Source organism: Apteryx mantelli, chromosome 1, assembly GCF_036417845.1.
Source record: "Apteryx mantelli isolate bAptMan1 chromosome 1, bAptMan1.hap1, whole genome shotgun sequence".
Taxonomy (NCBI): Eukaryota; Metazoa; Chordata; class Aves; order Apterygiformes; family Apterygidae; genus Apteryx; species Apteryx mantelli.
Genome location: NC_089978.1, coordinates 13,103,872 through 13,130,235, shown reverse-complemented (window position 1 = coordinate 13,130,235; position 26,364 = coordinate 13,103,872). Strand labels below are relative to the sequence as shown.

General features: G+C 38.6%; 2 protein-coding genes and 8 non-coding genes across 13 annotated transcripts in view; 9 read left to right on the top strand and 1 right to left on the bottom strand.

Annotated features, from left to right (window-relative positions):
• The first annotated feature begins 73 nt into the window (after window positions 1-73).
• TAF1D (TATA-box binding protein associated factor, RNA polymerase I subunit D) lies at window positions 74-15,986 on the top strand. Of its 2 annotated transcripts, none has more exons than XM_067289514.1 (16): window positions 74-115; window positions 553-636; window positions 2,343-2,594; window positions 2,697-3,153; window positions 3,451-3,626; window positions 4,754-4,805; window positions 5,127-5,407; window positions 7,060-7,109; window positions 8,445-8,602; window positions 8,956-9,004; window positions 9,903-9,940; window positions 10,823-10,895; window positions 11,710-11,765; window positions 12,702-12,777; window positions 13,631-13,705; window positions 14,427-15,986. In XM_067289514.1, the coding sequence occupies exons 3-7, from the start codon at window positions 2,356-2,358 to the stop codon at window positions 5,211-5,213; spliced, it is 1,011 nt and encodes a 336-aa protein (XP_067145615.1). In that variant the 5' UTR covers window positions 74-115; window positions 553-636; window positions 2,343-2,355; the 3' UTR covers window positions 5,214-5,407; window positions 7,060-7,109; window positions 8,445-8,602; window positions 8,956-9,004; window positions 9,903-9,940; window positions 10,823-10,895; window positions 11,710-11,765; window positions 12,702-12,777; window positions 13,631-13,705; window positions 14,427-15,986. The 2 variants fall into 2 exon arrangements, with proteins under 2 accessions (XP_067145615.1, XP_067145622.1); XM_067289521.1 differs by having other exon boundaries at window positions 12,452-12,777.
• On the top strand, window positions 6,850-6,921 carry LOC136991214 (small nucleolar RNA SNORD5). Its single transcript, XR_010883258.1, has one exon. It is a non-coding gene; the product is annotated as a small nucleolar RNA SNORD5 (small nucleolar RNA).
• Window positions 8,212-8,337, top strand: LOC136991208 (small nucleolar RNA SNORA40). The gene has a single exon (XR_010883252.1). It is a non-coding gene; the product is annotated as a small nucleolar RNA SNORA40 (small nucleolar RNA).
• LOC136991201 (small nucleolar RNA SNORA8) lies at window positions 8,695-8,828 on the top strand. Its single transcript, XR_010883245.1, has one exon. It is a non-coding gene; the product is annotated as a small nucleolar RNA SNORA8 (small nucleolar RNA).
• On the top strand, window positions 9,232-9,364 carry LOC136991203 (small nucleolar RNA SNORA1). Its single transcript, XR_010883247.1, has one exon. It is a non-coding gene; the product is annotated as a small nucleolar RNA SNORA1 (small nucleolar RNA).
• Window positions 10,433-10,505, top strand: LOC136991199 (small nucleolar RNA Z40). The gene has a single exon (XR_010883243.1). It is a non-coding gene; the product is annotated as a small nucleolar RNA Z40 (small nucleolar RNA).
• LOC136991205 (small nucleolar RNA SNORA18) lies at window positions 11,528-11,660 on the top strand. Its single transcript, XR_010883249.1, has one exon. It is a non-coding gene; the product is annotated as a small nucleolar RNA SNORA18 (small nucleolar RNA).
• Window positions 12,456-12,594, top strand: LOC136991200 (small nucleolar RNA SNORA8). The gene has a single exon (XR_010883244.1). It is a non-coding gene; the product is annotated as a small nucleolar RNA SNORA8 (small nucleolar RNA).
• On the top strand, window positions 13,752-13,884 carry LOC136991202 (small nucleolar RNA SNORA25). Its single transcript, XR_010883246.1, has one exon. It is a non-coding gene; the product is annotated as a small nucleolar RNA SNORA25 (small nucleolar RNA).
• Window positions 15,987-16,073: 87 nt separating the features above from the next.
• The window catches only part of CEP295 (centrosomal protein 295), a 48,919-nt gene continuing 38,628 nt past the window's right edge, over window positions 16,074-26,364 (bottom strand). For 2 of the 3 annotated variants that reach the window (XM_067289499.1, XM_013955987.2), the window contains exons 21-29: window positions 25,836-25,990; window positions 25,425-25,587; window positions 21,819-22,480; window positions 20,876-21,049; window positions 19,686-19,776; window positions 18,658-18,861; window positions 17,855-17,963; window positions 17,207-17,306; window positions 16,074-16,182 (exon numbers count right to left, since the gene is read on the bottom strand). In XM_067289499.1, the coding sequence (XP_067145600.1) occupies window positions 16,132-16,182; window positions 17,207-17,306; window positions 17,855-17,963; window positions 18,658-18,861; window positions 19,686-19,776; window positions 20,876-21,049; window positions 21,819-22,480; window positions 25,425-25,587; window positions 25,836-25,990 (1,709 nt within the window). In that variant the 3' untranslated portion in view covers window positions 16,074-16,131. The other variant, XM_067289506.1, reaches the window with a different exon arrangement.

Sequence of the window (26,364 nt, the reverse complement as noted above, 5' to 3'; positions counted from 1 at the left end):
GTCCGCCCCTCCCTCCCGTCAGGCAGCGCGCCTCTCGCGAGAGCCGGGTGCTATGTAAGCGCCTGGGCGGCCATTTCGCGCTCTTTGCGCGGGAGAGGGGGGCAGCGGGCGGCTGGTGAGTGATGGCGCGGGCGGAATCCGCCGCCATCCGCGGCGGGGAGGGCCCGAGGGGTGGCGGCGGCGGCGGCAGGGATTCACTCGGGAGCGCGCCCGCGGGGTGCTGCCTGCCCCTGCGCGGGGAAGGGCCTAGACCCGCCCCGGGGGCAGCGCTGCCTGGGGCCGCCGGCGTGGCCGCCGTGCCGAGGCTCTCCTCGCGGTGGCGGCAGCAGTGCCCGGTGCGGTGTCCTGGGCACGGGGGCGCTTTGCTCACGTACAAGATGTCCGCCGTGGTGGCGACCCCACTGCGCCGCTCTTGGTGGGGCTTGGCTGGGGGCGGCGTGTTCAGCGTCCATCAGCCCCGAGGTGACCTCGAGCAGAGTAACGGAGGGCTTTGGGAGGGGAGAAGGCTGTGTGAGATGATTAGTTTGCAATTCCCCCCTCCTCTCCCCACAGGAGAACGGTTAGCACTGTGGTGTGCCAGTCGCTCTTCAGAATAGAGCTGAAATAGCGAAGATAAATGGTGCAGAGCTGCTTACTGTAAGTATTAGCTACAGCTTGTCTAGTTAACGTGCTGTTATTGCATGTTTTTGTGGCTTTGACGTTTGTTGTGTTGTTAATTTCTGGTCATTGCGTTTGTCAGGACGTTGGTCAGTCAAGGTGAATTAGTAGCAGTGTAGCTGCTCTCGAGTCAATGAAGAGAGTTCACCTAGAAAGTAGACGTGGGTTGCTCTCTGGAGTTACTTTCCCCTTCCTGACAATGAAGGGGAGATTGGGCCGCTGTGCTGCTAATTTAACGGCATTGGGATGAATTTGGGCCGTCCTGTATTTCCATAAATGTTTGTTTCCAAGCCTGCATTTTCATTTTAAAAAAGGCAAGCAAATAGGTTCTACCTTGAACAGTTAAATGATGCAAATAAAGTTGGCTAAATATAGACCATTTAAAATTTAATAACTGCTGTAAGGCTGCAGCAGACGTGTGGTACTCATGCCTTCTTTGATCCGAGAATAAGTTTGAAGTCATTCTAGCTGTATGGGATGGAGGAAATGGAACTCACTGCTTTGAGTAGGGATGACTGTCACTGTCCAGTAATATCTGGCTACAAAAGCGTTTGTTCTAGCCTGCTGTTTTCATTCATTCTGCTTGTCTATATATACATCTACAGTATTTCTAGATTTCTAGATTTCCTGTTGCATACCTTTATCTTCCTGTACTTTTGTTCTTTCCCTTCTTCCCAAATCTGTAATAATCTGTACTCTGAAATGTGAAGCTACTACTCTAAATGACAACAGCAGGTTACCTAAAGATGTAAGATGATTTTTCTTGTAGTGTCTTCAGCTAAATTGTGTGTTACTGCCTTTGAAATATTACTGGGCAAAGTGAAGGGTTTGTGAAACTGTAGAAAGCACTGTAGAATTATCAAGATGCAGCACTAGGGATTAGTAAATAGCAAGCAAGCAGATGAAATGATTCTAGGCTACTGCACAGAAAGTCAGGTTCCCTCTGCTGTGTGTTCTAGGCCCTTCTGCATAGACTTGGGCAGCTGGAGAGCGAATTGGATTGTCTTGGTGATTCAACTAGAAACTAACTTTTCTGTGCAGTTAGTCTCCATTTGGGTTGACAGTGAGTGAGCATCTGGTTGATAGAGCAAGCACCAAGAGGCTTTAGGTACCATGGAGCTAGCGAAAGAATAGAAGAGGGAAGATTGAGTTGCTCCTGGTTATGACACTTAGGTTACTTTAAAATGATGGTAAATACAGGAAAGTGAGTATTTATGTGTTACACTTGTAACTATCTTGCAGTTCTAAAATGCTGTCGGCTATGTGTATGTATTCTTGTATAAGGGAAAAATTATCCCTTATAGGGAGTGGGATAAAGCTTTGTAAAAGGTTGCCCAAAGAGGTTGTAGAATTTTGACCTTGGAGGCACTGGAAACTGGCCTGTACAAGTTGGTGAACAATCTGATGCAACTCTGAAGTTAGCCTTGCTTTGAATAGGCAGTTGGACCAGAAGAGCTATACATATCACTCCCAACTCTTTTGTGGGTATCTCAATATGTAGCTGTAACTTAACTGTTACTCTGGCTAATACAGTTGATTGCAGTTCATAGCAAAATCTGTCCAAGTTTCCTGACAGATTGCTCTGATAACCTAGCCCTGTTAGATGGAGCAGGGGGAGGCTTGTTATCTGATTAACATTAAAATTTTCTTTAATTATGAATTTCTTGAATTCTCATTGATTTTAGGACGAATTGAAACATGACTGATGCAGATGAATCTCAGGCTTCTGGTTCTGATTGCTCTGATGCTCAAGATTTAATATTCACTCAGCAGAAAGAATCATCTGAGGTATATGAATGTGAATTAAATACACAAAGGGAGTGTTCAGGCTCTGGGCAGAAGGACGCCACTCCTGAGGAATCTTCAGATGAGCTTAGTAGTAGACATAAATCAACTGCTTCAGTTATGGCCTTTCTGGACAGCAGTGATTCAGAAATGTGAGTTTTGTTTAGCTTCTTGAAATTCTTCATATACAGAACTTGTATGATGAATCGTAAATGTAAACAGTCCTGTGAAAGTAAGTAGTGTTTCTTCTTTAGCGATCTTTCCACTTCCAGTGACAGTGAATACCATACCAAGTGCTCCACTATACCTTCCAAGCAAAAAATGAGATCGCGACCTTCAAGGCAACAGGCAGAATCTCTTGCAGGAGTGCCTGATGCTGAAAGTTCAGATTCCTCTCTGTCCCCTCAAAGTTCAGTGAAATCATCTAAAACTTCCAAACAGCAGAAATCAAAGCTCAATTTGAAAGCCATTTTTGCCTATCACTTCCGGGGAAAGAAGTTTAAGGCTGCTGCACACCGAAAATATAAGAGTGGCTCAGGGAAGAGGAAGAAAAAGTATGAGAGCACGCAGATGCCTATGGGGAGGCCACCACTGACAGCATCACCACAAGAGCAAAAGAAAAGGCTTCTATCTAGAGGCTTTCAATTCCCTTTTGTTGAAAAACATTATGGGAAGAAACATATCCCTTTAAAGATGGTCCTTGGCTATGAGGTGAGTCTCCTGTTTGTAGGAGAAACATTTTATTTTTGTACTTATTTTAAAAAAGTGAATTTAATTTGGCTGTATGGTGCTTTTACTTAACAAAATGGGTCTCACTGAACTACTGTGAAACAGATTTCATTGTACTTTTGGTAAAAAGGACACTTGTTAAGTAGTCTGCTTACTCTCTTAAGAGAAACACAAAAACTTGAAGTACAAGGGTGTCAAAATTCAGTTGATAATATAACTGCTTTATTTTTTGTTTTATAATGATATTTAAGATCTTGTCTGATATATTTTTTTCTGTAGCAAGCAGCTGTAAAGGGATATTTCCAGTACATTGAAATGCTCAAATATGAAGAACATCTCAAAAAGGCTTTAAAAAACCTTCAAGCTAGCGAAGACTTGGAAAGAGAATGTCTGGCAGTGCGGAAACACAAGTATTTAGATGATGAAGGCCCCATTTCCCCTATCCAGGAGACAAAGTAAGTTAATAGGCTAATCTTTAAATACTTAGGCAGTATAAAAGTTCCTGGCCCCTCCACCCCAGTCTGAGTGTGTATTGCCTGGCTGTCCTCTTCAATGGTTAGATGCAGGACAGTCACTGGTGAAAAAACTCTTAAATATTTCTGAGATTCAGTAATGTATACCACTTTCAAAGTGGAGTTGAGGTAATACAGTTGCTTGTAGTGGCATGCGGTTCTGTGGCTGAGTTGCAAGTTCATCAAGTTCAATTCCTACACTGTCCTTCTAACCTATATAAATACATTGTGTAATCTGAATATGGAAATCTGTTCAAAATCATTTATTTGGGGAACGAAATGCTTGGCCATTTGGGATTCTGTGCTTGTAGAGTGGGGTATACTTAATCGGAGGCCTGTTTTTTTGTTGTTGTCTCAAGTGGTGGTTTGTGCTGTTTATTAAAATGACATGGTAGAAATTAAGTGAGAAAGGTGATGTAAATTTCCTAAAATAAATTCTACTGTTATCCCATATAAAAGAAGTGGAGCGTTTTATGGCAAAGATTCAAAAACATTTTTGAATCTCCTTTTTATTTTGAAAAACATCTGTGAAGTATCATTTAAAGTCTTTCCTTATGATCAAATAGGTTTTCTTACATAAAATAAAGGGATCAACAAATCAGCAAGATGACTTATTGCTGTAAATACGTTCAACATTGTAATACAGGAGAGTCTAGAAGACTTTGCAGAAGTACAAAGCTGTTTTTCATCCCTATTCACTTTAGTAATCACCTACACTGCTAACTTACCTAAGTTGAAGCATCTGGCTGAGCCTGTAAGATAACAATCATTAGTTGTACTTTTGTAAGAGAGCAGAAGAAACTAAGTTCAGTAGGATGAATGCAAGTCAGCTGATCCAGACTGGCATATCTTTATTTGATCTGGGTATTAGAAGACCTAGGATATAATTCTGCCATCAGAATTGGTCCTTTTAGAACGACCTAGTGTAGAAGCAGAATTATTTTACACTTTCAAGCTGTACACTTCCATACACATCAAGAGAAACTTGGGGGCTCTGGTAGGAAGATAGTCTCAAGTGTGCAGATTATTCTTGTAAAAGTACAAACCTTGATTTGAATATTATATTTCAGTGATAACAGCTTGGATTCTGATAATCAAGAAGACTTCGATGCCAGAGTAGTGGTGAGTAAATATTCCTTAACTTCACAAACTCTCTAACTTTCTTTCTGTTCTGATGCTAAAGAATTAGTTTAAAAAAAAGTACTTAATTATTGAGTTTGGATTCAGTGCTTGCTCTGTGTGATGCCTGTGATCCTGATCTGTAATACAGAAGGAAGTTGCTTTGAGAGCCCATATCCTCCTCTATGAAATAATGTTGGAATGTGCAGAGATTCTGGAATTCTGTGAAGAATTCTCAGAAGCTTGCAAAGTTACTACCAGAACATTTACTTCAAACTATCTCAAAACTAGACTTGTGAACACTGCTATTTTTCATTGACTTAGGAGAACAGCTGTTTCATTATAAGCAGTAAAATTCCCAACAAGAAAAAATCAAAGCCAGAAATGAAACGTGCAAAATCAACAGAGTGATGGGAGTAGAAAATGAAGAATATGATGCTGAGAACTCTGGCTTCTGCAAGGTTCAATTCAGTGAATGGAAAGCTAACAAATGAGGTGGCGGTGGTCGTACTTGACAGACCTTTCATTGCCTTCTTGGCTTAAATGGTTGTTCTTCAGTGAACATTGTACTATCAGCCAAGGAACCTAATCGGGTTTGGTTTAAGGTGAGTATATTTGGCTTGTTTGTGTGTGAAACTTAAACTACAGAAATAATATGTCTTTTTATTAAGCTCTTAAGAGTGCTCTGTGCTGTCCTGTACCAGTAGCCTTGGCTCTGTGGCTGACAACCCTGTTTGAACACTAGCTTCTGCAACTTAACTTGTATAACCAATGGATAATCTATAACTAAAAATAAGAAAATAAGTTCCAAATGCTGCAGTTCAGCAGCTGTGTGGTATGGAAGAATTTGTGCATGTGCGCACATGCATGTGTATGCCCATATTCTTCATTAAGAGAAACTTAAACTAGAGCCCCTTTCCCTCTTGGTGAGAGCTATTTGGGGGATTATTTTTCGGTATCTTAGGGAGATGCAGGTTATACTTCAAGATATTCTAATGACTTCATCAATGGGGAGAGCAGGGGTTGAAGAGAAAACTTAAGCGAAGCTGATACAAACCAACAAAAAAAGAATAAAATGCTCATAGAAGTAGACTCTTAACTTGGATAGAAGCTTATTGCAAAATGCTATTAATACAATAAACATGAATTCTTGTGTTAAAGGTTATAGTCTGTTCTTACATCCACAGTAATAACACTTTGGGAAAACTAATTTTCTATTGCTGAATTGGATTAATGATAGGTTATTTTAGAACTGTAGCAGTGGAAGGAGTCTTAGATGAAAAGATTGTCCTTTCTCCCTTTTCCTCTCCCTGGTCCAGGATGCTAATGATGTGATATGAATGTGACTAGACAAAAGACTGAAGTTGTCCACAGTTGCAAATTCCTTTCTCAAAGGTGTTTTAGTCAGTTGGAGACATGACTAGCAAATGCTGAGAAATGGTCTGAATACTGCTAACTTCTAGATCACAAGACTGCCTTGATAGCAGTAGAACTTGAAAATTATGTTCAAAAAGTTCACCTGTGAATCAACAAGAAGCAAACTACCAAAGGGCAATATGCCTTACTGAAGTACTTTATAATAACCAAATTGCTGTCATCAGCAAATTAACAGCTCTTTAGTGGGTAGAAGCTGTCTGCTGAACAGGGATGTTGTCAAAAAAGATCAACTCTATCTGTTCTTTTAACTTCCTTCAAAATGTAGTTGACAAACTGAGGAGATTTACTGCAGGTATTCTAGTATTAATGAGAGTTCAACAAGTTGCATTGCTTATGTGCTTGGATTAGGGTTCCAGATATTGGTAAAGAAAGCTTGAGGTTTCACTAATGCAACTTGTTAGCTCTAGGGAATAAGATTGCAAAATTTACTCTTCAGTAGTTGAACATCATATTTAATATTGGTCCAAAGTTAATGGCTAAATGTAACTCTTTTAGGCGTCTCCATCAGAAATATTCTGTATGGCTTGAAAGACTCATCTTGGATCTAGGAGTGGGGGTCTTGCTGGGTAAGGCATAGCAAGATGGTGTGTGGAGTCCCACTCATTCTGTAGTTCACATGATGAATTTTTCTGTTCAACTGCTGAGTGACTCAGAAATGAACTAAATTTTAATTCTGATTAGAACTGAATAAATAGACATGAAAAGTGAGCTTATGACAAGTGTTATCTTGGTTGCTGAAACCTGGTTTTCAGCTTTAAGTCTTGAGTTATTCAACTATATCTGACAGGTGTTTTATCACCTTCTTTTTTTTAATTTTCAGTTTGTTGCCTTTGGGAGATGGAATACTGCTCAGTTTTCTTGGTGTGAGAGGTAAGCTATTACTTGGTTTTGAATTCCTATTTCCTTCAGGTAGCTTTTTTTGCTTTAATTTACAAAATGTCTTTGAAAGTTTTCCATAATTCAAGTGAATCCATTACCATGTTTCAAATCCATGCAGATTGTCTTCATGTGAATCTTCATGGGATTGAGTTCTGTGCAACATCTCTGCTTTTACCAATCTAACCAAGATTAGAACCTGTGTTTGAATGAAAACTAGAACTTCAAAATCTTGAAAAACTGTTAAATGCAGATTTTGTGAGAAGTTGTGTATAGAAATACTTCTGTTTGACCAGGTGTTGAATGCTGCAGGGCAATCTAAAATGTCTGATTTGTTCCTAACATGGCCTGGAGCCCTCCCAAGTTGAAGGAGTTTGAGAACTGCTGTGCACTTAGTCTCCTGGTGGTACCCCACCATCACTTTCTGTACCAGTGTGTATCATACAGCTGCTGCTTTCGGTCACTTTCCTGTGGTAAAATTCCATCTTTGTGCATGCCATCTTGTTGGAGTCAGTTCTTCGTTCCTGCTTCCTATGCAAGAACAGAGAGCACATCAGAAGGCAGCAGTCTTGTGCATATATATAGAGAGAGAGAGAGAAAGTTGAGAAACTTCTTACTACGGGATGTTGTAGTTTGTGCGGGTTCAGGAGTGGGAAATACCATGTAGGACTCCGATACCATGTAGGATTACTGAATAGCAAAACATCTTTGATGTGGGAAGTCCTGAGCTGCAGGCAGCAAAGGCTGGGCAAGTAATGATACCTCACAGGAACATACTTCCTCGAGTAAGAGGATAGAAACAGGGCATCTTCTTTTAGCCTTTGCTATAGTAAGGGTACTGGACTAGATAACACTTCAGTCTGACACAGTATAAATTGCTCTTAAACAATATATCTGATACTGAATTTCTTGCCACAATTACCTTAGTCCAAATTATACCTCCCTCTACAAACAGAAATAATGGAAGGTGACAGTTGCTAATGGAATAAGTATATAGCAGAGACTGAAAAATAGCTTGGATTTTTGTGTACTGTTCAAATGCGGTTTCAAAAAATAGTGGAAAATAAGATGAAAGCTGATGTGTTTGTCTTGTTTCAGCACTTGTTCAGTTTTTGTCTCTTGCTGTAGACAAAAACCTGGAACCTAGTGCTTAGAAAAAACCCTTCTTTGCAACCCACAGCTGATCACCATATTAGTTGTGTTACTTATGTGAAGGGACAATATTTGAATGAGTTACTAGTAGAATACATGCAGATACTGAATCTAGGGCATCAGTTTCATGTTCTGTATTTGCAGATATGTAATCCAGTTACACTGATTCCTTTCCAGACTGTTCAGTTGAGTTCACCAGCTCTGCCACAGTGAGCAGTTGTTTGTAACTATTTTGGACTACTTCAGTTCTTGCAACTGTTTCCTGGCCTTCTGAAGTGCAAATCTGTTACTTCACTGCATTTTTGTGGAAAATACTGAGCCTGTTAGTGAAAGAGGTAAGTTCTGATGTGTTTCTGCTGAGCTTCAGTGTGAGGATATTGGGTTTCTTTAGGGGAGTACTTTAGACTTCCACAGCGAATGATCAGACTAACTTTTATGGTATCTGAATCCAGCAGTATTTACCTGATGGTGTGGAAAAAGTGCTACAATAATTCAGCAGCTGGCATCATTTGTTTTTGTGCTTATGTTCTGGTTAAACTTGGTATTTCTGTTGAAACAAGCAGATTAAAAGTTTCTTATTTGGATACTTGTCATTTTAACCATTCTTCACTGATGTATTTCACATTTTGTTTTTATACAGTAAGTATAGCAGTTAAATCAGTGAACTAAAATATTTCTCTCTTTAAAGGGGAGTTCCTGTGACATGTCTGAAATGGTGAAAAGCCTCTGTAGTTAAGGTAAGTATTGAGGGAATGGTTGTTTTTGTCAAGGTGGAGATAGTTGGATGAGGGTCATATGAACTCAGGTCTTAGATTTAAGTTGCCTTTTTCCAAAGGAACAAGATTTTATTTTGAAACTCAAATTCAAGTACTAGAAGGCAGCTAGTGAAATGTTTCTGATAATGTGGTTGGTTAGGCTTAAAAATAGAAGCTATTCTACAGACACTGTCCAAAGTTGATTGTTATGCCTCGTTATTCAGCAAATAGACACAACTCACTGTGTGTCTGAAATCGAACAACGTGGCTAGAGGAGTAACAGGTTATGCTTTCCTCGCTGCAAAGCTAATTGCAGTGGTGACAATGAGGCCTGTAACAGGCTTAGCAAAACAGTTCTTAGCTGCACTTCAGACCATAGCTGCCTACTATGAAGTAGTCCCAAGGATTAGCTTGTTTTGATGGCTTTGAACTCTGGATTGTGTTTGCTAAAGGATACAGGATTGGCAGCTAGAAGAAAAAAGGCATGGAGTGCTGCGTTTTTGCAGATCGTTTAGGAAAGCTTATTTGTAATCTATCTTAAAATGGTATCCCTTACGTGTTTTCTGTATCTCACAGTACCAACTGACTTCTAGGTGACTCCTGTGAAAGTTGTACCTTCTGTGCCATAGTGCTCTAATTTTTTAACTGCAAGTGGTTGTTGTTAATACTTTGATGGATGAGACCATGTCTCTGGCTTCAAAAGAAATGCTTCTGTGTTTTGGCATTAGCACTTAGACATTAAGGCAGCATAACTTGACTGCAGCCTGCCTGCTTCCTCTTGCAAATTAAAGAAAGTACCTAAATCTTCCTAAAATTATTAAAATGATGAGGAAACTTGAAACTAATTCTCAGATGCAGCAATTCCCTGTTTTCTTTTTAGGAAGCTGACTTGAATGTGCAGTCTGTCCTAACGTCTTGGTAAGTTAATATGATTGATTGTTGTTGAAATAAGGTTGCTACACTGCTCTGAGGGATATTTTATTCCTCCAGTCCATATCTGCACATTAGGTAAAGAAAACCATGCAGTATTGTGGTATACCAGACTAGAATCCATTTTATTATCTTTGCCCATAGTGATATTCATCCTTTAATGTAGCATCAGTCTCCTTGATACTGCATGTGGAAAAGAAGAAAACTTTCTATTCTAAGTTTTTGGTCATGATATGTAGGTTAATATAAATCACATGAACTGCAGTAGTTCTCTGCAGCCTGCAGGAAATACAAGGCAATGCAGGGTGTGTGGGTGGTTTTTCCTTTTTTTTTTTCCTTTTTTTTTTTTAAATCTTTACCTCTTGCAGGTTAGCTGTGTTACTTAACTTGCTGAGCTGTTAGCCTGTACTCTTTCAACTGAAAGGGTGCAATGTTGCTGAATAAAACAGAGCTAATCTTCCCCAAAATTTTAAAATGCTGTATTGTTGTGATGATTGGCAAAATGTTCAACTGCTCTGAAGACAGTGAATGAAAACAGCCTTTCTGAACAAATCTTAGATAAGCGTTCTTTTCATTGCACTTTATTGTGGGCATCCATTATGAATATTTAATATGCTGTGTTTTGTGTCAGTGAACAGAAAGATAGTGATAGTTCTGCGTGACTTTTTTGTATGTTTTTTAAAAAGGCCTTTAATTGAGAGCTGACAAATAGGATAATGAATACTTGGGCATACTAGTAGCTGTAAGTGCGACTCCAGGGAGAGTGATCATCAGGAACCATTTATAGTTATTTCCAGCATTGCTCTAGATTCTTCTGTTTTGTATATGCATACATGTCTGTAATCCTGTAATGATGTGGCTTTTCTTTAGGTGGTACATGCTTAGATAACAAACTGAGAAGAAATAAAGAAGCCATTTAATAGAAATACGAAGCCCCTACTAGGTTAGTAGGATGCAAACTTTTGCCTATTTCTTAGTGATGGGAGGGCTTTGATTTCCAGTGACCGGAACTCTTTATCGAGCTTACTGACTTGTGGAATGTTTCAGGGACTTCTCTCAACACTGCTACTATATTTCAATGTAGTGTTCCTTCTCATTCTGTTAAGGAAAGGATTTCTTTCTAACTTTGGTTTGTCAAAAGAATACTTGCACAAATTTGTCAAAGGGAAACTGAAATTATCAAACTAGACTTGATAATTTTACTTCTGCAAGTAGCAAACACTTGACTAAAGTCACAGGAAGAATTTTCTGTTCAGGTTAATTCCCTTTGTTCTTTGCCTTTCAGGTAGCATTAGCTTTTCACACTAAAAATGTTGCTAGTACTTGTAGTTATCTTTATGCATTTCACATCCTACTAGCTCACTTGCGTGATTTTTTTTTCTAATGAAGGAGTTGCTACTTCATCTTTTCCAAGTATTGATCTTTTTTCCCCAAGCGTTGATGATACTAGTGTCTCATGTCTCCTTCCCCCAAATGTATTCTAATTTGTATATATCCTTCTAAGTATCTTGAAGCAAGACAACTTGTCAGTCTACTTGATTTTTATCTACTGTATTAATTTATAGTACTGGAAAAGTTGAGGTCTATCCCGATAGGATCTCTTCTGTAGGTTCCTGTCGTTGGAAACGCCTCACAGAATAAACTTGTAGTTTTGCTTTACCCATTGAGCTACTTGTTAGCTCTGTGGGATAAAAACTGCAAGACAGATCTTAATTTGATATTCTAGGAATGGAAATAATGCTTACATTTTCCTTTAGGTACTGACTCTATGCTTTTGATATGAATGAGAGAGAGATGCAAATGGAAAAGTTTGGTAAGAGTCAAAAAATAGCATGTTTTATGATCTGGGATTTCAAATGCAACTTGCATGTTGAATCATACAGTTTGAACTTAAGTGAGACTTTTGTGTAGATACCTTGTTTTCTAAAACCTTTCTAGTTATTGTGGTTTAATTTTTTGGGGGTCAATTGAAACAGTCTGTTCCCTTTTAATCTTAAAGGAAGAATTCTTTACTGTTACTTGTTTAAACAGGTACCAGTTAAAAAGAAACAGCACTGTGGTGTCTGTCTGAAATTAAAGTAACTTCATAAACATGCTGCATTTTTTTTCTGTTCTGTGTTAAGTAGATACTTGGTAGTTTCATACTGAGCAACACAACATTGTTTTTGCATTTCAAAGTTCTTAATTCCTGAACAACTCAGCCACTTATTACTGGACCATTAAAATTCCTGGGTGCTTAGCTCTAGAATATAAAATAAAACAAAATATGGTAAGAAGTATGAAATGCTTTATTGTAGGGATATATAAAATAACTGAAACGATTTCTGAAGCTGTTCCTCATAGGTGAAGTTATAATAGATTCTCTTTTCCCTTTTAGTTGCATGACAGTTTTTATAATAACCAATGACCTGTTTTAAAATTCAAACTCCTATATATAACACTTAGCACCTAGTGGTTAACAAACTAAAATTATGCACTTTTTATTTCAAACTACTGCAGCTGTTGCACTGTATGGTATCTGCACCCAACAGTATTCTCCTGATGGGATGTTCAAAAAACAGTGCTACAGTAGTTCAGCACTTGGCATCGTTGGTTTTCATTCTGCTGTGTCTGTTAAACCTGGTATTTCTGCTGAAACATCCTTTAGTCCTCTTCAAGGATTTGAATGCAATGGCTTTCTAATTCATATAGGAAGTGTGAGACCTGGACATGAGCTCTCCTAAGTGCATTCACATTTCTTTTCCTAAAGGTACTTTAGAATACTGAATAAGCTGAACTTTGCTTTGATAAGAGGATTAGCTGGAAGATGACAACTTTTTTGGCAGGTAAGTGCTGAATTACTTGTCAATTCGGAAGATTTCATGCAACTTTACTGAGTTAACGCACAAACATAACTTCAGAATGACATTGAAACTTCAGTAGACAGTTCTAGAAAAGTGTAGAAAGTGTTGTTGAGTAATAGAGACTGCTAGATAGTGATCACTTAGATTTGGGCAGGCTGCTTATTTGCATATGAAGTTATGCTTGTATGTCTAGTTTGCTGCCTAAGTCTGACATCTGTGTAATCTGTATTACTAGTGTCTGAGGCAAAGACTGATACCAGCTGTGAGGAATTCTTTTGTACTTGGGATTCCTAACATTCTAAGCTGGTTAGTACACAGCTTGACCTAACTTAAGTGGCATGATTGACAGTCCTTAACAAGAAAAGACAGGAAATTTAAATATTGAGTGTGGGCTAACTCCCAGATCTGAGTTGGTAACAGCAGTAAGAAAGAGGAGTATCTGGTCATTACCAAGGCTGCTAGGATATTACTGTTTCTGGTGAGCTGTGGACATGACCATAAAGTAAGGCCATCAGACTCTTGACTTGCCACATTGTATGGCACTAGGTCTGCTGGGAATAAAGCTTTAATGTAAAAGATCAGAGACAGTGCTCCCTTGCTTTGCTTTAAGGTAAGACAACAAGTTCTTGCTGAGACATTATTCTAGTCAGAACCTTGGGCTGTAATTCAGACCTAAGGTAACTCCAGAAGTTGCTGTTGAGGGAAGTTGTGACCCATACAAAAAAAAGGCAAGAAGGGAGAAGGCAGAAAAGGCCACTCAATGCAGTTTGCATCTAACTTTGACTTGTTCCAGCTTTTCATTTCTACTAACCAAATCTGACTTTTTGATCCACAGTGTCTGCTATTGAGTCACTGACGATATCAGAGGGGCAAGAAGCAACATTTTAGTGCAGCCAGAGTGAATCTGAAGGTAAGAACAGTGCTTAGCAAAATTGCTGGTATTTGAAAGAAATTCAAGGTCACCTCAAAGAGGGTTTGCATGGCTGAAAAACCAGCAGCTCTTAACGCAGTGACCTGATATTGAAATCCTCTGCAGGATGCCTTGGACACTTGGTGTGTGCTGTGGTCTATTTCTGAGGAGATAAGCTTAGTGTAGCCAGGCCTGTTTGAGTGAAAAAGGATGTTTATTTACTGACATCCCAAATTTGAGATGCTATTGTAGAAAGATGTTACTTGGTTTCAGATTGAACTGAGTTGACTTCTGCAGCATGTGAAGTTGGAAGAGAACAGATAACATGATAAAACTGTGTGCTGATGAGCAGCCTTGTAACTTAGGTGCTACTTCCTTCTGCCTTGGGAGTACAGTATACCTGAGATAAATGGAGGTGTTGGAGAGAGTAATCCAGAAGAGATGGGTGGGGGAGGAGTGGAATGCCATGGACACTGTGGTAATAGGAAAGATGAAATGATTGTGATCAGAGCTGCTTTGGAAATGATGCTTTGTCCCTTACATTTTAATAAGAGATGTACATGTTCCCTGGATTAATGCTTTTATCAGCACTCTGCTTTGAAATTAAGTTGTTTCAGACTGTAAGACTTGTTCATGTGTTAGACTTTAATGTGAGGAAGACAGCTGAATTAAGATGTTTTTTAAGTGAAAGTGGTGCTAATATGTGCTTCATCTCTTTTAGGTCTTGGTGACATTGCTGCAAGGCTGAGGAAGAACAAGATGGTTCTTCTAAATCAGATACAAAAAGGACCTTAACCTATTCTGACTTCTCACTGCAGTAATTAAGAATTATAAACAAGTAATTCTATAACTTTCCTTACTGCTCTATAAATTGAAAAAATGCATGTTGTTTGAAAATTAGTGTAAAAGCACACAGGAAAAGTAGAACATTAAAGACTGCTGTTATCAATTCAGTCCATTTTGCCCTCCTGGGAAATGTGATGGCAAAGCTTAGGACTGCCTAAACTTAGCTGCCTAGCTTGGTGTTGCAGAAGAGCTTGCTAAAACAAGGGCAGAGAATGTGTGGTTTGACCAGAAGTGGATTATCAGCTGTTTCCTCTGCTTCCTTATGTGACTTGACTGGATATTCAAGTTTGAGAGGGGAGCTGCTTATTCTGTACAGAATGTCATAGCATTTAAATAAAACTGATGTAACTAAGTGTTGAAAGGAGCAGCTGCAGGCAGGGCTTATTTCCTCTTGCTACAATACCCTATGCAACTGAAAAGGTGAGTAAAACAGAGCTTGCAGTTATCTGTGGCTTGCTACTAGCAAAATGTTTCTCTACTCTTCCATTCTGATTATGATAGGAGAAAGGGATGAGATCATTCATGCAAGGCTTCTGCACTGGAGTGGAAAAGCACCCCTTCAGTGCCCTGGGTGAAGATAAGATGGTAGAGGCTATATGCTATAATCCTTATGCTTTAACAAGCCTCTGACTTATTTGCATTGAATGACACAGGCTCTTGCCTCCCATGCTGTTTACTGAAAGGGGGTAGCAGTTGGATGCAGCTAGTGCTGCACTTTCAATGACTCCAGAGACTGAACACAGAAAAAAAGTCTAAATTAGTTATAGTAATTGCTTTTTAAAAGGAAGCTTGTTAGTGGCCTACTTTCTACAACTCTGCTACATTTTAAACAAACCCAGATTTCATAAAACTTTTCCTGCTGTTCCAGCTGCAGATAATACCTAAACTCAACTTTACTGTAGCAGCTGAAATTTGAATTTCTTATTCTATGCAGATGATCTTGCCTTTAAATTCTTAGCCCTAAGGAAACTTGGCTAGAGGAACCAACACTTGGGAATAGCAGTTACCTGTCTAGCAGCAGGTTCAATAAATTTGGAAGGGCAAGGACAGTGTTTGCTTTTAAGTTAAAAGTGCTAGGGGGATGGTAGGGTGCTACATCTTTTTGCCAGAAGCCAGTTCTTTTTGTACTCAGGTGCTTTAGATGTACCTCTCAGCTGCAGCACTGAAGTGGTTAATTACCATTTGCACTGAATACTAAAAGAATGGTTAAGTTTCAGCTTTATAGAAGGGACTGAAGTTTTATTGCAAAAACTTTATTTGAAAAAAAATTGACACATGTATTACAAGAATTAATTGGAATTTCCTTTAAAACAGTAACCTCAGAAAAGGCTTTTCAATGTCTGTCTACCTGATCTGAAGCCAAAAATGTTCAAAGCAGTAGTTGCATCAGCTTTCTGTAGTGATTTGTCAATAAAATGTCATCTTGGCTGCTACAGTGATTGTTTACTTTTGATTTTCATACAGCTCAAGTTTCCCAGCTGTTCCATAATTACACTGCTTAGTGCAAATTTCATCATTCAGTGCATTCTTTGCATTGTACCAACAAAATAATTCTTTTGTTCTTCAAGGTGTTCTGACAGTCATGGTGTTTTCCAAGGTTTCTTCCTGGCTCGTAGTTTTTCTAGTGTTTTCTGCAAATAAGACAAACAAGGAGAGACTACAGTAGATTAGCTTAAGGAGGGATAATACTAAAACAAGCTGCTGGAGATAGCTAACAATATATTGAGGGGGGATGCAGTTCAAGTGCTACTCATCGGTATAGCCTAAATATCAGTAATGGTGCAAATTTAGACAATGGAGCAAGTGAGTAAAGTGGCTGCCACTGATCCAAAAGGTCAGCAGAGGAATAGGGGAAGATGCGGTTATTTGTCTGTTTATTAGGGAAGCTGGAAAACAGTATGATCAAGAGAAAAAGAACAGTTTGTTCTACTAGGGAGGGGGAAAAAAAAACAGGATTTAGTCTTGCAGTAGCAGTCTCAGCCTGTCAGGATTCTTCAGTATTTCATTCCTTCAGAGTTGCCAAGGCCCAGCAGAGTAGGAAGGGGAAAAAGAATTAACAATTCAGAGTTTTTTCTGTTGGAAACCCTCAACTAGAGTAACTGTACATAAATCCAGACAGGATCCTTGCAACCTTAAGCCTGGGCATGCTCAGCTAAGCAGAATCTTAATTTAACAAACAAGTAACAAACAAGTATTAGCCAAGAAAGGAAAACTGCCTTATAATGAAAATTCAGTCAAGCTTGGAAAAATAAAAAACCCTAAATCACCATTCTTTTGCCAAGTAGATCTTCCTCTATAAGCTTTCTAGCAGTTGGAGCTTTGAACAGACTTGTTGCTTAGCCCATGTCACTTACCAGAAAAATTCAGCCTGAAACAGACACCCATTAGAGAAAATTGTAGACCAAGGAGTTTTGTATTAGCAAGTACAACCATGATGTTGACAGAAGAATCTGTGATATACTAATAACATCACTTAAAATTTACAAAAGCTGCACTGAATTGTCATTCAAGTCTCATCAGGCCAACAAACTGAGACCTTCAACCTAGTTCCAACCATCTCCATTTCGGTAGTTGTACTCGCCTCTGTATGCATTCTATGTATTCTACCATGCCCCTGCAACAGTCTGGTTCAGTGAAATAATTATGAACTACTACCTTTTGAAACTCTTTAGCCTTTTCTCTGTTTTTTGCATAAGTTTCTTGCCTTGTTCTTTCTTCCTTTCTGATTTTCACTTCTGCAAGTTGGTGATAAAGTCTGTCAAAACAGTAGAAAAAAATATCAAGAAGTGGCAAAGGAGAAATAAGAATTAGTGTCTTAAGTGTTTATATAGTCTCAGCTGCTGAAAATGAGAAAAGGCAGTTCTGACTCAGCTCTCCAGTAATACAGAATCTTTTCAAATTCCTTTTCAGCTGCCTATATCTAACAAACATTCCATTCAGGAATTCAGTTGTATTGTGTTTTGTATTGTACACTGTATTTACTGTGTGTTATCATTAAGCACCTAAGTGCAATTATGAACTTCTCTTCAAATTTAAACTAATTTCAAGAAATAACTGGCACAGCTATCTTAGACTGGCTGCCAGCCATACTTCCTCCTGCCAGCTCTGCAAGGGAATTTCCCATCATACACATATCAAGCATACTTGCTCCTTTCTCCCAGCAATTTAGTGTTAAGCAGTGCTCCCTTGGGGTCCAGTCTTAAGATAAAAAACAAAATGCGATCTAGCCAGTAGCCTTCACAAGACAGATTACTACTACTGTTTTTTTTGGTCCAAATTTCTCCCACTTGTGTTACACAATACCTGGAAGTACGCTGGTGCATTTTGATTTCTGCAGACTTCCTGTCTTCTGGAGAAGACACTTTAACTTCTCCTACTTTCTTCAACTGCTTGGTAGCTGCACCTTTTTTTTCTTAAAATAATAAAAAAGGTATTTTAAACTTAAATCATTAGTCCAGCTAATATATACATTTGTGAAAAACTGGACTGTTTCTTCAGTAAAGGTTTACTCTTTACAAAGTTAACACTAGGACTGGCTAGTAGTAAAACCGTAACAATCAATCTAGGTTTTTTAGTCTAACAACTCAAAACCATTAAAGGTTTCAAGTATATAATGGTAAAAAATAGTAATTTTCCCATTTTAAAGACAGCACTACAGAAAAGAAATAAGCTAGCAGAACAGACTCAATAGATATAGTCTTCTGTTAAAAATAAGTCTTCATTTTCACTCATTGCCTGTAATATAGCAAGCCATGCTTCTCAACAGCTGACTTCCAGCTCCCCATCAACAGACATTAGCGATGCATCAATTTACTTAACATGGTTGTTCTTTGATAAACAACTACTATTTGCACAGAGACATATGACTATAAACTTGTGGACAGGCTGTAAAAATAAGATGATGAGGGATAAGGGCCTTTACAGCACTGAAATAAGGGGTACACCAGGCAGTGAAAAAGAAGCTTCTCCACATTCCTGAAAGATCTTACCAAAGAACATCCTAATCTGCAAAAGCAAAGATGCAACAAGTGTGAAATCTGCTCTTTGTTAGAAAGGATTAGCTACAAGGATCCTTAATGCTTTGTCTTGTCCCCACATAAACCTACCAGTGGTGAGAGAGGACTCCTTTTGCCTGCTTAACATCTCAGTCTTTCTTCTCTGAAACTGTCCAGCTTCTGGCTTTTCATTTTTTCTCTCTTTATTTTTTATTTCTTCTACTCTCCTCAGAGATTTTTGGATGAAGTTTTTTTTTCTTTTTAAAAAAGATTCTTGCAGACTTCCTGGCACAGAAGCAAACTCTAGCAACATCACTGAGAAAGAAAAAGTGCCAACATTTCCAATTTTTAGTGAAGAACACTATCACTTCTACTAACTCACAGATTTCAGTGTTTTTCTTCTAGAATGCTGAGCTTGACTTTTTATAAATTGTAGTAGGAGAATGACATTATGAATAACTAGGAATTTTGCAAAACAAGTAACTCAAAGTTACTGAATCTGAGTAACTGTAAACAGTGCTGCCAAGACAAATACTGTGATACTGCATCAAAAACATCTTAATCCCTCAAAACATATAAAAGACTTGAGAAAGGCCCCCCCCCCCCCCCCAAAAAAAAGGTGAACATCTCGTCAATTCCTGTCTTTGTTACTGCTGTCCATCTTGGCCAAAAAATACTTCCATATTTTACTGATGTTCCACATTATCATCAGAATAGAAATGTGATTTCTTTCAGGTGCAGAGCTTAGAGACTAACAGGAAATAAAAACAAATTAAGGTGCATATATATGTGATGACAAACCATATAAAATACCACAAATTAAGTATTAAATAGTTACAATACAAAAAAAGTATTATAGATATTATGAACCTTCAAGAAAGATGGCCTGACATAGGAAGAGACAAGTAAACATTTACTTATCAGTGTGATGTACATTAAACCTAGGCCAAATAAATACAGCACAAACCAAGCTGGAATGGCAGCACGTACTTACATAAGTAAAAAGTTCTATGTTTTGTGAAGAAGAGGTATATTTTATTAATGATTTTTAAATTATGTATTTAGGACCTTATCTATCTCAACTTCATTATACTGAAGTGGTACATAATTACCTGCAGTCTGATATGATGGAAACTCACCTTCATTAGGACTCTGTGCACTGAAAGAACTTTCAGGCCTTCTGAAAACCAAATAATCCGCATCTGGAGCTAATGGTAAAAATTCCTCCTCCTGTTTCAAAAGAAATCATTGGTTGAAAATGCTTAAAGTACACCACAATTTTGAGTGAAATGGTAGTAATGTACCACTAGCATAGGTCAGATGAAAATAAGACAACATGCTCTTTTGCCAATGCAGGAACAACATCAGAAATGGATTTTGATAGTGAGTATTAAAAAGCCACTTCCTAAAAATATTTAAAAATTAAAAAACAAAGTTTCCAGTAAAGTCCCTTTTCCCACCAAATTTCATTTTTTTGCCCTTACTTTGGGCCTATGCAACTCTAGCTCAGCTGGTATCTGTTCTTCCTTCCTCCTGTTTTCCTTAGTTTCCCCCTCATCACTCTTTTACTGTTCTGTCTCTTTTCCCCATTCTCAGCCAGAAGGTAACAGCCAAGGCCACTCCAGTACTTTTAGGATCTTCTCTAAATGCCTCCTGCAATTGAAACGTCATTTCATCTAGTTTAGTCACCTAACAGACACACATTACTTGGTTCTGCCTATTTCCTTTTTCATGTTTTTTTTTTTTTTTTTTTTTTTTACTTTTTTTTTTTAATTGCTTCAGTACCTAAGCTATTTTCCCATACCAAACCAGTGCCTCTATAATTTGTGGCCATTGTTTTATACAAGCAAACAGCAAAAAGTATACCACAGCCAAAGTAAATATGGCAGTATGATGAGCAGATCATATTCTCCCCATAAGAACAGAACTGCTGGGTAGGTTTGGTATAGCTCTGTTCACTTGGATGTCTGCTTTATTCCCATCTACTTTGTAGCTTTGTTTTGTCCCATCCCACCCTCTCCATTCAGATCTTCAACTAAGGGGTTACAGTTTAGTCTTGCAAACATCTACAAGATGATAGTAGTTTTGCTTCAGAAGCTTACCCAGACCCTACCTACACAGGTGCAACAAGACCATAATATTACTGTATTAGATCTATCTGGCAAACCCAACATCAAAACAAGATGGTGCAAGCACTTACTAATCTAGGATAGTCCTAACATTTTCTCATTTTGCAATACTGTATTAACTGCTATAATGTGGCCTTTCCTTATTCTAATTAAGAAGTATCAACTCAAAACCAGAATTATATTAGAAAATCAAGACTCACCTCAGTAAAAAAATTAAATTCAGGCTGATCCACACATGCTAGGTTACTGATTTTATCTTCTTTAGTTTTCTCTTGGCTAGTATGTTCAACGTCTGATTCTGCAATACTGATGTCATTGGAGCTTATTAGAGTGAGTTCAGGTTCTTCCATAATACCATGCCCTGACTCAGTCTCCTAGGAAATAAATTACACAAGACAACATCAATGTTTAAAAAAAACCACCATGCACCCAAACACACCAAACAAACCCCAAACCACCACCCCCAAAACCCCTATTTCTAGCAACAGCAACATCTGTTAGCTTGTCTCAAAGAGGAGGCTCATTCAACACAGGAAAAAAAAGTCTGCCCAAACAATAAAGGAAATACCTCAGGCAAAGTGTTCTTTCTATATTAATTGATGTTTACAGATGTTGGGACCTAAGTCCCATATAAAATATCAATCAGTGTAAAAAAAACAACCCCCCCCCCCCCAAACTCACCTCTCTTTGGCTAACCTCAAGTTTAAACCACTGATGAAATCTAGTTCCAGGGTAACATTTTTTTAATTATGTGAAAGTTATTTTCGTAAGTTTGTTTATCCTTCCATTAAAAAAATGTATCTCCTTCCTCTTCTAAACTGGGGATAAACGCTGTTGAATAATTATGCCATGTAATGCTACTACTAATGCTACCTACTGATGCTAACAGAGGGAGGAGGAATGGAGATGCTAGAGCTCATCCAGCAGTCACGGTAAATCCACGTTTTCTTTCGTGACTGTTAATTTAGTGTTATAACCTGAAAGAATAAGTAGGAGGGCAGAATTCCAGGAAACATGCAAGTCTTAAACTAGAACTGTAAATTAAAGGCTTGCTAAGTTTTCAGATATTGAAGGTCTAAAACAGCTTGGTGTAAAGTTAAATCACTGCATAAATTACTGCTTTTAGAAATCTGTTTTACTCACCCAGATTGGAATACGACAAGAGCCTCTGAGCACAGAATTAGAATGTTTTTTATATCTTTCCAGAAAAGAACCATTTTGTTGTACAACAGCCTGTAAACAGATGTCTGAGATTTCCAAGTTGGTTTCAATGGGATGCCTGGAAGATTTTCGTACTTCTGGAAAGCCTTGGTCTGTCATCTTTGTATTTGTGTTCCATTGAGAACCCACTTCCACAGTTTTGTTTCCTTCATTTCCATGAACTGATTTTTCAGTAAGTCTCACATACTCCTTATCAAATGCCTCAACAGGTATTTTTTCAGAACACAGAGTCTCTTTTTTGAATGTTGCACCCTCTTTTAATAAGTGTTCAGGCAGAGTTTTATCCATTGTAACTGGCGTGGTATTTAGTTGATAAAATGATCTTTGCTCTTCCAGTGAATTTGAACTTTCATTTCGCAGATCTTCCATTGAACACTGGAGATTAATAGATTCTATATTTCTTGCCAGTTCTTCATATTGTCTGGCAGATGAAACACAGTTCTCAGTTCCCCAGTTTTTAATCCCGGGATTTTGTTCAAGAGACCTCTCTAACATAACATTAAGGTCCGCTGGCTGATCAGCCTTCTGACAACGATCGCTCACAGTAGATTCTAATTGCAGTGGATGGAAAGATTCTTCAGATCCTGTTTCAAAAATTATGGAGAGTCAGAAGTCTAACTTAACACAACAGAATTTCAGCTTAAAAAGAACCCTACATAACCGGACTTTTCAGTAAGGTACAGAAAGAAATCTAGTGAATAGGAAGAAATGTTTAAAAAAAAAAAGTCTGTTTATCTTAAAATACCTTCTTCAAACAATCTCATTAGTTAATATTACATACATTAATTCATTCACTGTATGACTGTAGGTAAAACAACTTCAAGAAACAGCATTTTTGTTGCTTCTTAGAAAAGATTTAAGCATGTGGAGGACAAGAAGGTGATCAGGAGTAGTCAGCATGGCTTCACCAAGGGGAAATCATGCTGAAACAATCTGATAGCCTTCTATGATGGAATGACTGGCTGGGTAGATGAGGGGAGAGCAGTGGACGTTGTCTACCTTGACTTCAGCAAGGCTTTCAACACTGTCTCCCATAGCATCCTCATAGACAAGCTCAGGGAGTGTGGGTTAGATGAGTGGACAGTGAGGTGGATTGAGAACTGGCTGAATGGCAGAGCTCAGAGAGTTGTGATCAGCGGCACAGAGTCTAGTTGGAGGCCTGTAGCTAGCGGTGTCCCCCAGGGGTCAGTAATGGGTCCAGTCTTGTTCAACTTCTTCACCAGTGTCCTGGATGAAGGGACGGAGTGCACCCTCAGCAAGTTTGCTGAGGATACAAAAGTGGGAGGAGTGGCCGATACACCAGAGGGATGTGCTGCCATTCAGAGAGACCTGGACAGGCTGGAGAGGTGGGCAGAGAGGAACCTCATGAAGTTCAACAAAGGCAAGTGCAGGGTCCTGCACCTGGGGAGGAATAACCCCATGCACCAGTACAGGTTGGGGGTTGACCTGCTGGAAAGCAGCTCTGCCGAGAAGGACCTGGGAGTGCTGGTGGACACCAAGTTAAGCATGAGGCAGCAATGTGCCCTTGTGGCCAAGAAGGCCAATGGTATCCTGGGGTGCATCAGGAAGAGTGTTGCCAGTCAGCAGGTGGAGGGAGGTGATCCTCCCCCTCTGCTCAGCCCTGGTGAGGCCACATCTGGAGTACTGTGTCCAGTTCTGGGCTCCCCAGTACAAGAGGGATGTGGCACTACTGGAGCAAGTGCAGCGAAGGGCTACAAAGATGATTAGGGGACTGGAGCATCTCTCTTATGAGGAAAGGCTGAGAGAGCTGGGCCTGTTCAGTCTAGAGAAGAGAAGGCTGAGAGGAGATCTTATCAACGTGTACAAGTATCTGAAGGGAGGGTGTCGAGAGGATGGGACCAGACTTTTCAGTGGTGCTGAGCGACAGGACACGAGGCAATGGGCACAAACTGAAACACAGACAGTTCCATCCAAACATGAGGAAAAACTTCTTCATTGTGAGGGTGACAGAGCATTGGACCAGGTTGCCCAGAGAGGTTGTGGAGTCTCCTTCTCTGGAGATATTCAGAACCCACCTGGACACGATCCTGTGCAACATGCTCTAGGTGACCCTGCTTGAGCAGGGGTGTTGGACTAGATGATCTCCAGAGGTCCCTTCCAACCTCAACCATTCTGTGATTCTGTGATTTAGGGACAGATTTTCTCATCCAGCCATCACTAGAAAATCTTCCAGATGACAGGCCTAAATATCAGCCTTCCTTAAAATGGCAACTAAAATTAGTTTTTAATTTCTTAAACTGTTGTTGATTGTTTTTGTTTTTTTAAAGCACAAGTATTTTGTATTCCCAAAGCAATTAAGAGATGAGAATCTCTTAAACTGAGGATGAGATACTGTAATTACATTTAAAGCACACGGATTGTTTTTATGAGCAATTTACAAATATATTGCTGAAGTTGGAAGGAGCTTCCTAAATCTTATTTACTGTGACCATAGGTAGTCTCATGGTGTAAGCCTTTTCTGGCATTTTATTTCATTGGCATCTGGCAGCTAAAGAGAAAGAAGTGATTTACAGAATAGTTGCCTGCATTTTTAAACATGAACAGTGTGTGTTTCCAAGAGTTATATGCACATATATGCAAATAAACAAGATAATTAACTAGGAAAGTTTATATCATAAATACATGTATTACTTAAAATATAGTGCTGCATTTCCTGCTGCTTGATCAGCCTTCTAGTAGAGGACTTTACAATGCTGAAATACCTGGGTCTTCGTAAATAAGAGCCTTTGAAATACTTAGGTTACTACTAACTGCATTTGAAATTACAGGTTGGTTCTTTCTTTAGCATACATGGAAGACCAAAATAATTTAAATTCAACTGCAGAACATTAAAAAACTTCTCCTGTATGAGCTGCAGTTAACTTTTTAAGCTCCTGTAGAACCAAAAATTTTTAAGATATGGAATTAGTTATTAAATTGTCATCTAAAACTTCATTTCTTCCTCCTCACTTCATTTTGTAGATAAAGCAATTTTTCTATACTCAGATGTCTCAGCATGCAGTACATAATTACTGTTGGTGCAACTTCACAGCAGAAAAGGAAAGTCCAATGGTTTCTTGAAGGACGCAATGTATAAAAGAAAAATGAGTGAGAACAGAGAGTCTAACATATGCTTCAATAATTTGATTTATGGATCCCCCTTAATTTCCTCAAACTTACAAAATGAAGAATATACATGAACAAACATTTGGAAAAGTACCTGAACAAATTTCATCCCTGGCAGTTTACTAACACCACAAGTACTTGATTAGAGTTGCTTGAATGCAAGTCTGCTTTTATGAGTCATAACTTGAGTAAATAAAGAACTTCACAAAATTTAGGAGTTAACCCATTAAAAGTGGTGGGGAAGAAAGCGTGTAGAAGAACAGCAGCAGCACTAAGACATTTCAGTGTAGGGCTGATATACAAGTGAAAAGTTCCCAGTGTCAACACAGCACTTAAAGTTTGATATTTATGCCTCAGCAATAGATTGATATTGAAGCATTGATCAGACTACACTATACATACCCAGGGTAACATTTTCTTTGGCAGACTCTTGTTCTGATGTAACATTGTTTGACTTGTTTGTTTCAAGAGGAGAAGGCAAACTGTTTCTTTGTATATTCAAACTGGAGTCTCTGGCTTCTAGAAACACAGTCATGTCTTCACTTCTTGTTGAAAATCTTGAAGTCTAATGGCAAAAAAAAGTCTTAATTAAGATTCATTTTCTCAGGAGTATAAAGGACAAAAAAAATTAATAGCAAGAGGCTCTTTGAATCACATTTCTGCTACAAACAGCAAAAATGCTTCCAATTCTAAATATATCAAAAACTATTATTGTGTTTAATCTGAACAGAGTACAGTATAGAGATTATACATTTAAATATTGCATAAGTATTAAGCCAAAGTATTTCTTCCATCACAGCTTTTCTGTAGTACCTTGCTAAATTCTCTGCTGTCTTGTGAAATCTTGTATTGAGAAAGGGATGATGAGATATCCAAGTCAAGACTTGGTTCCAAAGGCTGAAAGCGCTGGTGATGGAAGTTAGGAAAATGTCTTTCCATTTCAGGAAAATCAAATTCAGCTGCTGGAACTACAACAAAAAATGTTATTTTTAAACAAATGAACATTTCACATCTTGCCTCTAGAGGTAATCAATAGAACATACAGAATTCTGTAAGCATACAAATAATAACCTGGGGGGGGGGGAAGATCCTTATAACATTTGATACTTTCACTCTAATACAATGCAAGTATAAACAGCAACAAGAAAAATGCTACAATGATTCAATTCTTTGATAAAAAGCTGAGGTCAAGAAATAGTCTGCTCAGCACTTGTGAGACTGCACCTGGAGCACCATGTCCCATTTCGTGCTTCCCATTACAAGACAGACATCGACATACTGGAGTGAATCTACTGAAAGGCATAAAGATGATTAAAGGAAGGATGAAGCACATAACATTCAA

What these genes read in the sequence shown, in the direction of transcription:
- TAF1D (XM_067289514.1), top strand. Translation starts at nt 2,356, where the DNA reads ATGACTGATGCAGATGAATCTCAGGCTTCTGGTTCTGATTGCTCTGAT. An exon ending in AGATGGTCCTTGGCTATGAG is followed by an intron (nt 3,154 to 3,450) that starts GTGAGTCTCCTG and finishes TTTTTTCTGTAG; the next exon opens with CAAGCAGCTGTAAAGGGATA. An exon ending in ACTTCGATGCCAGAGTAGTG is followed by an intron (nt 4,806 to 5,126) that starts GTGAGTAAATAT and finishes TCATTGACTTAG; the next exon opens with GAGAACAGCTGTTTCATTAT.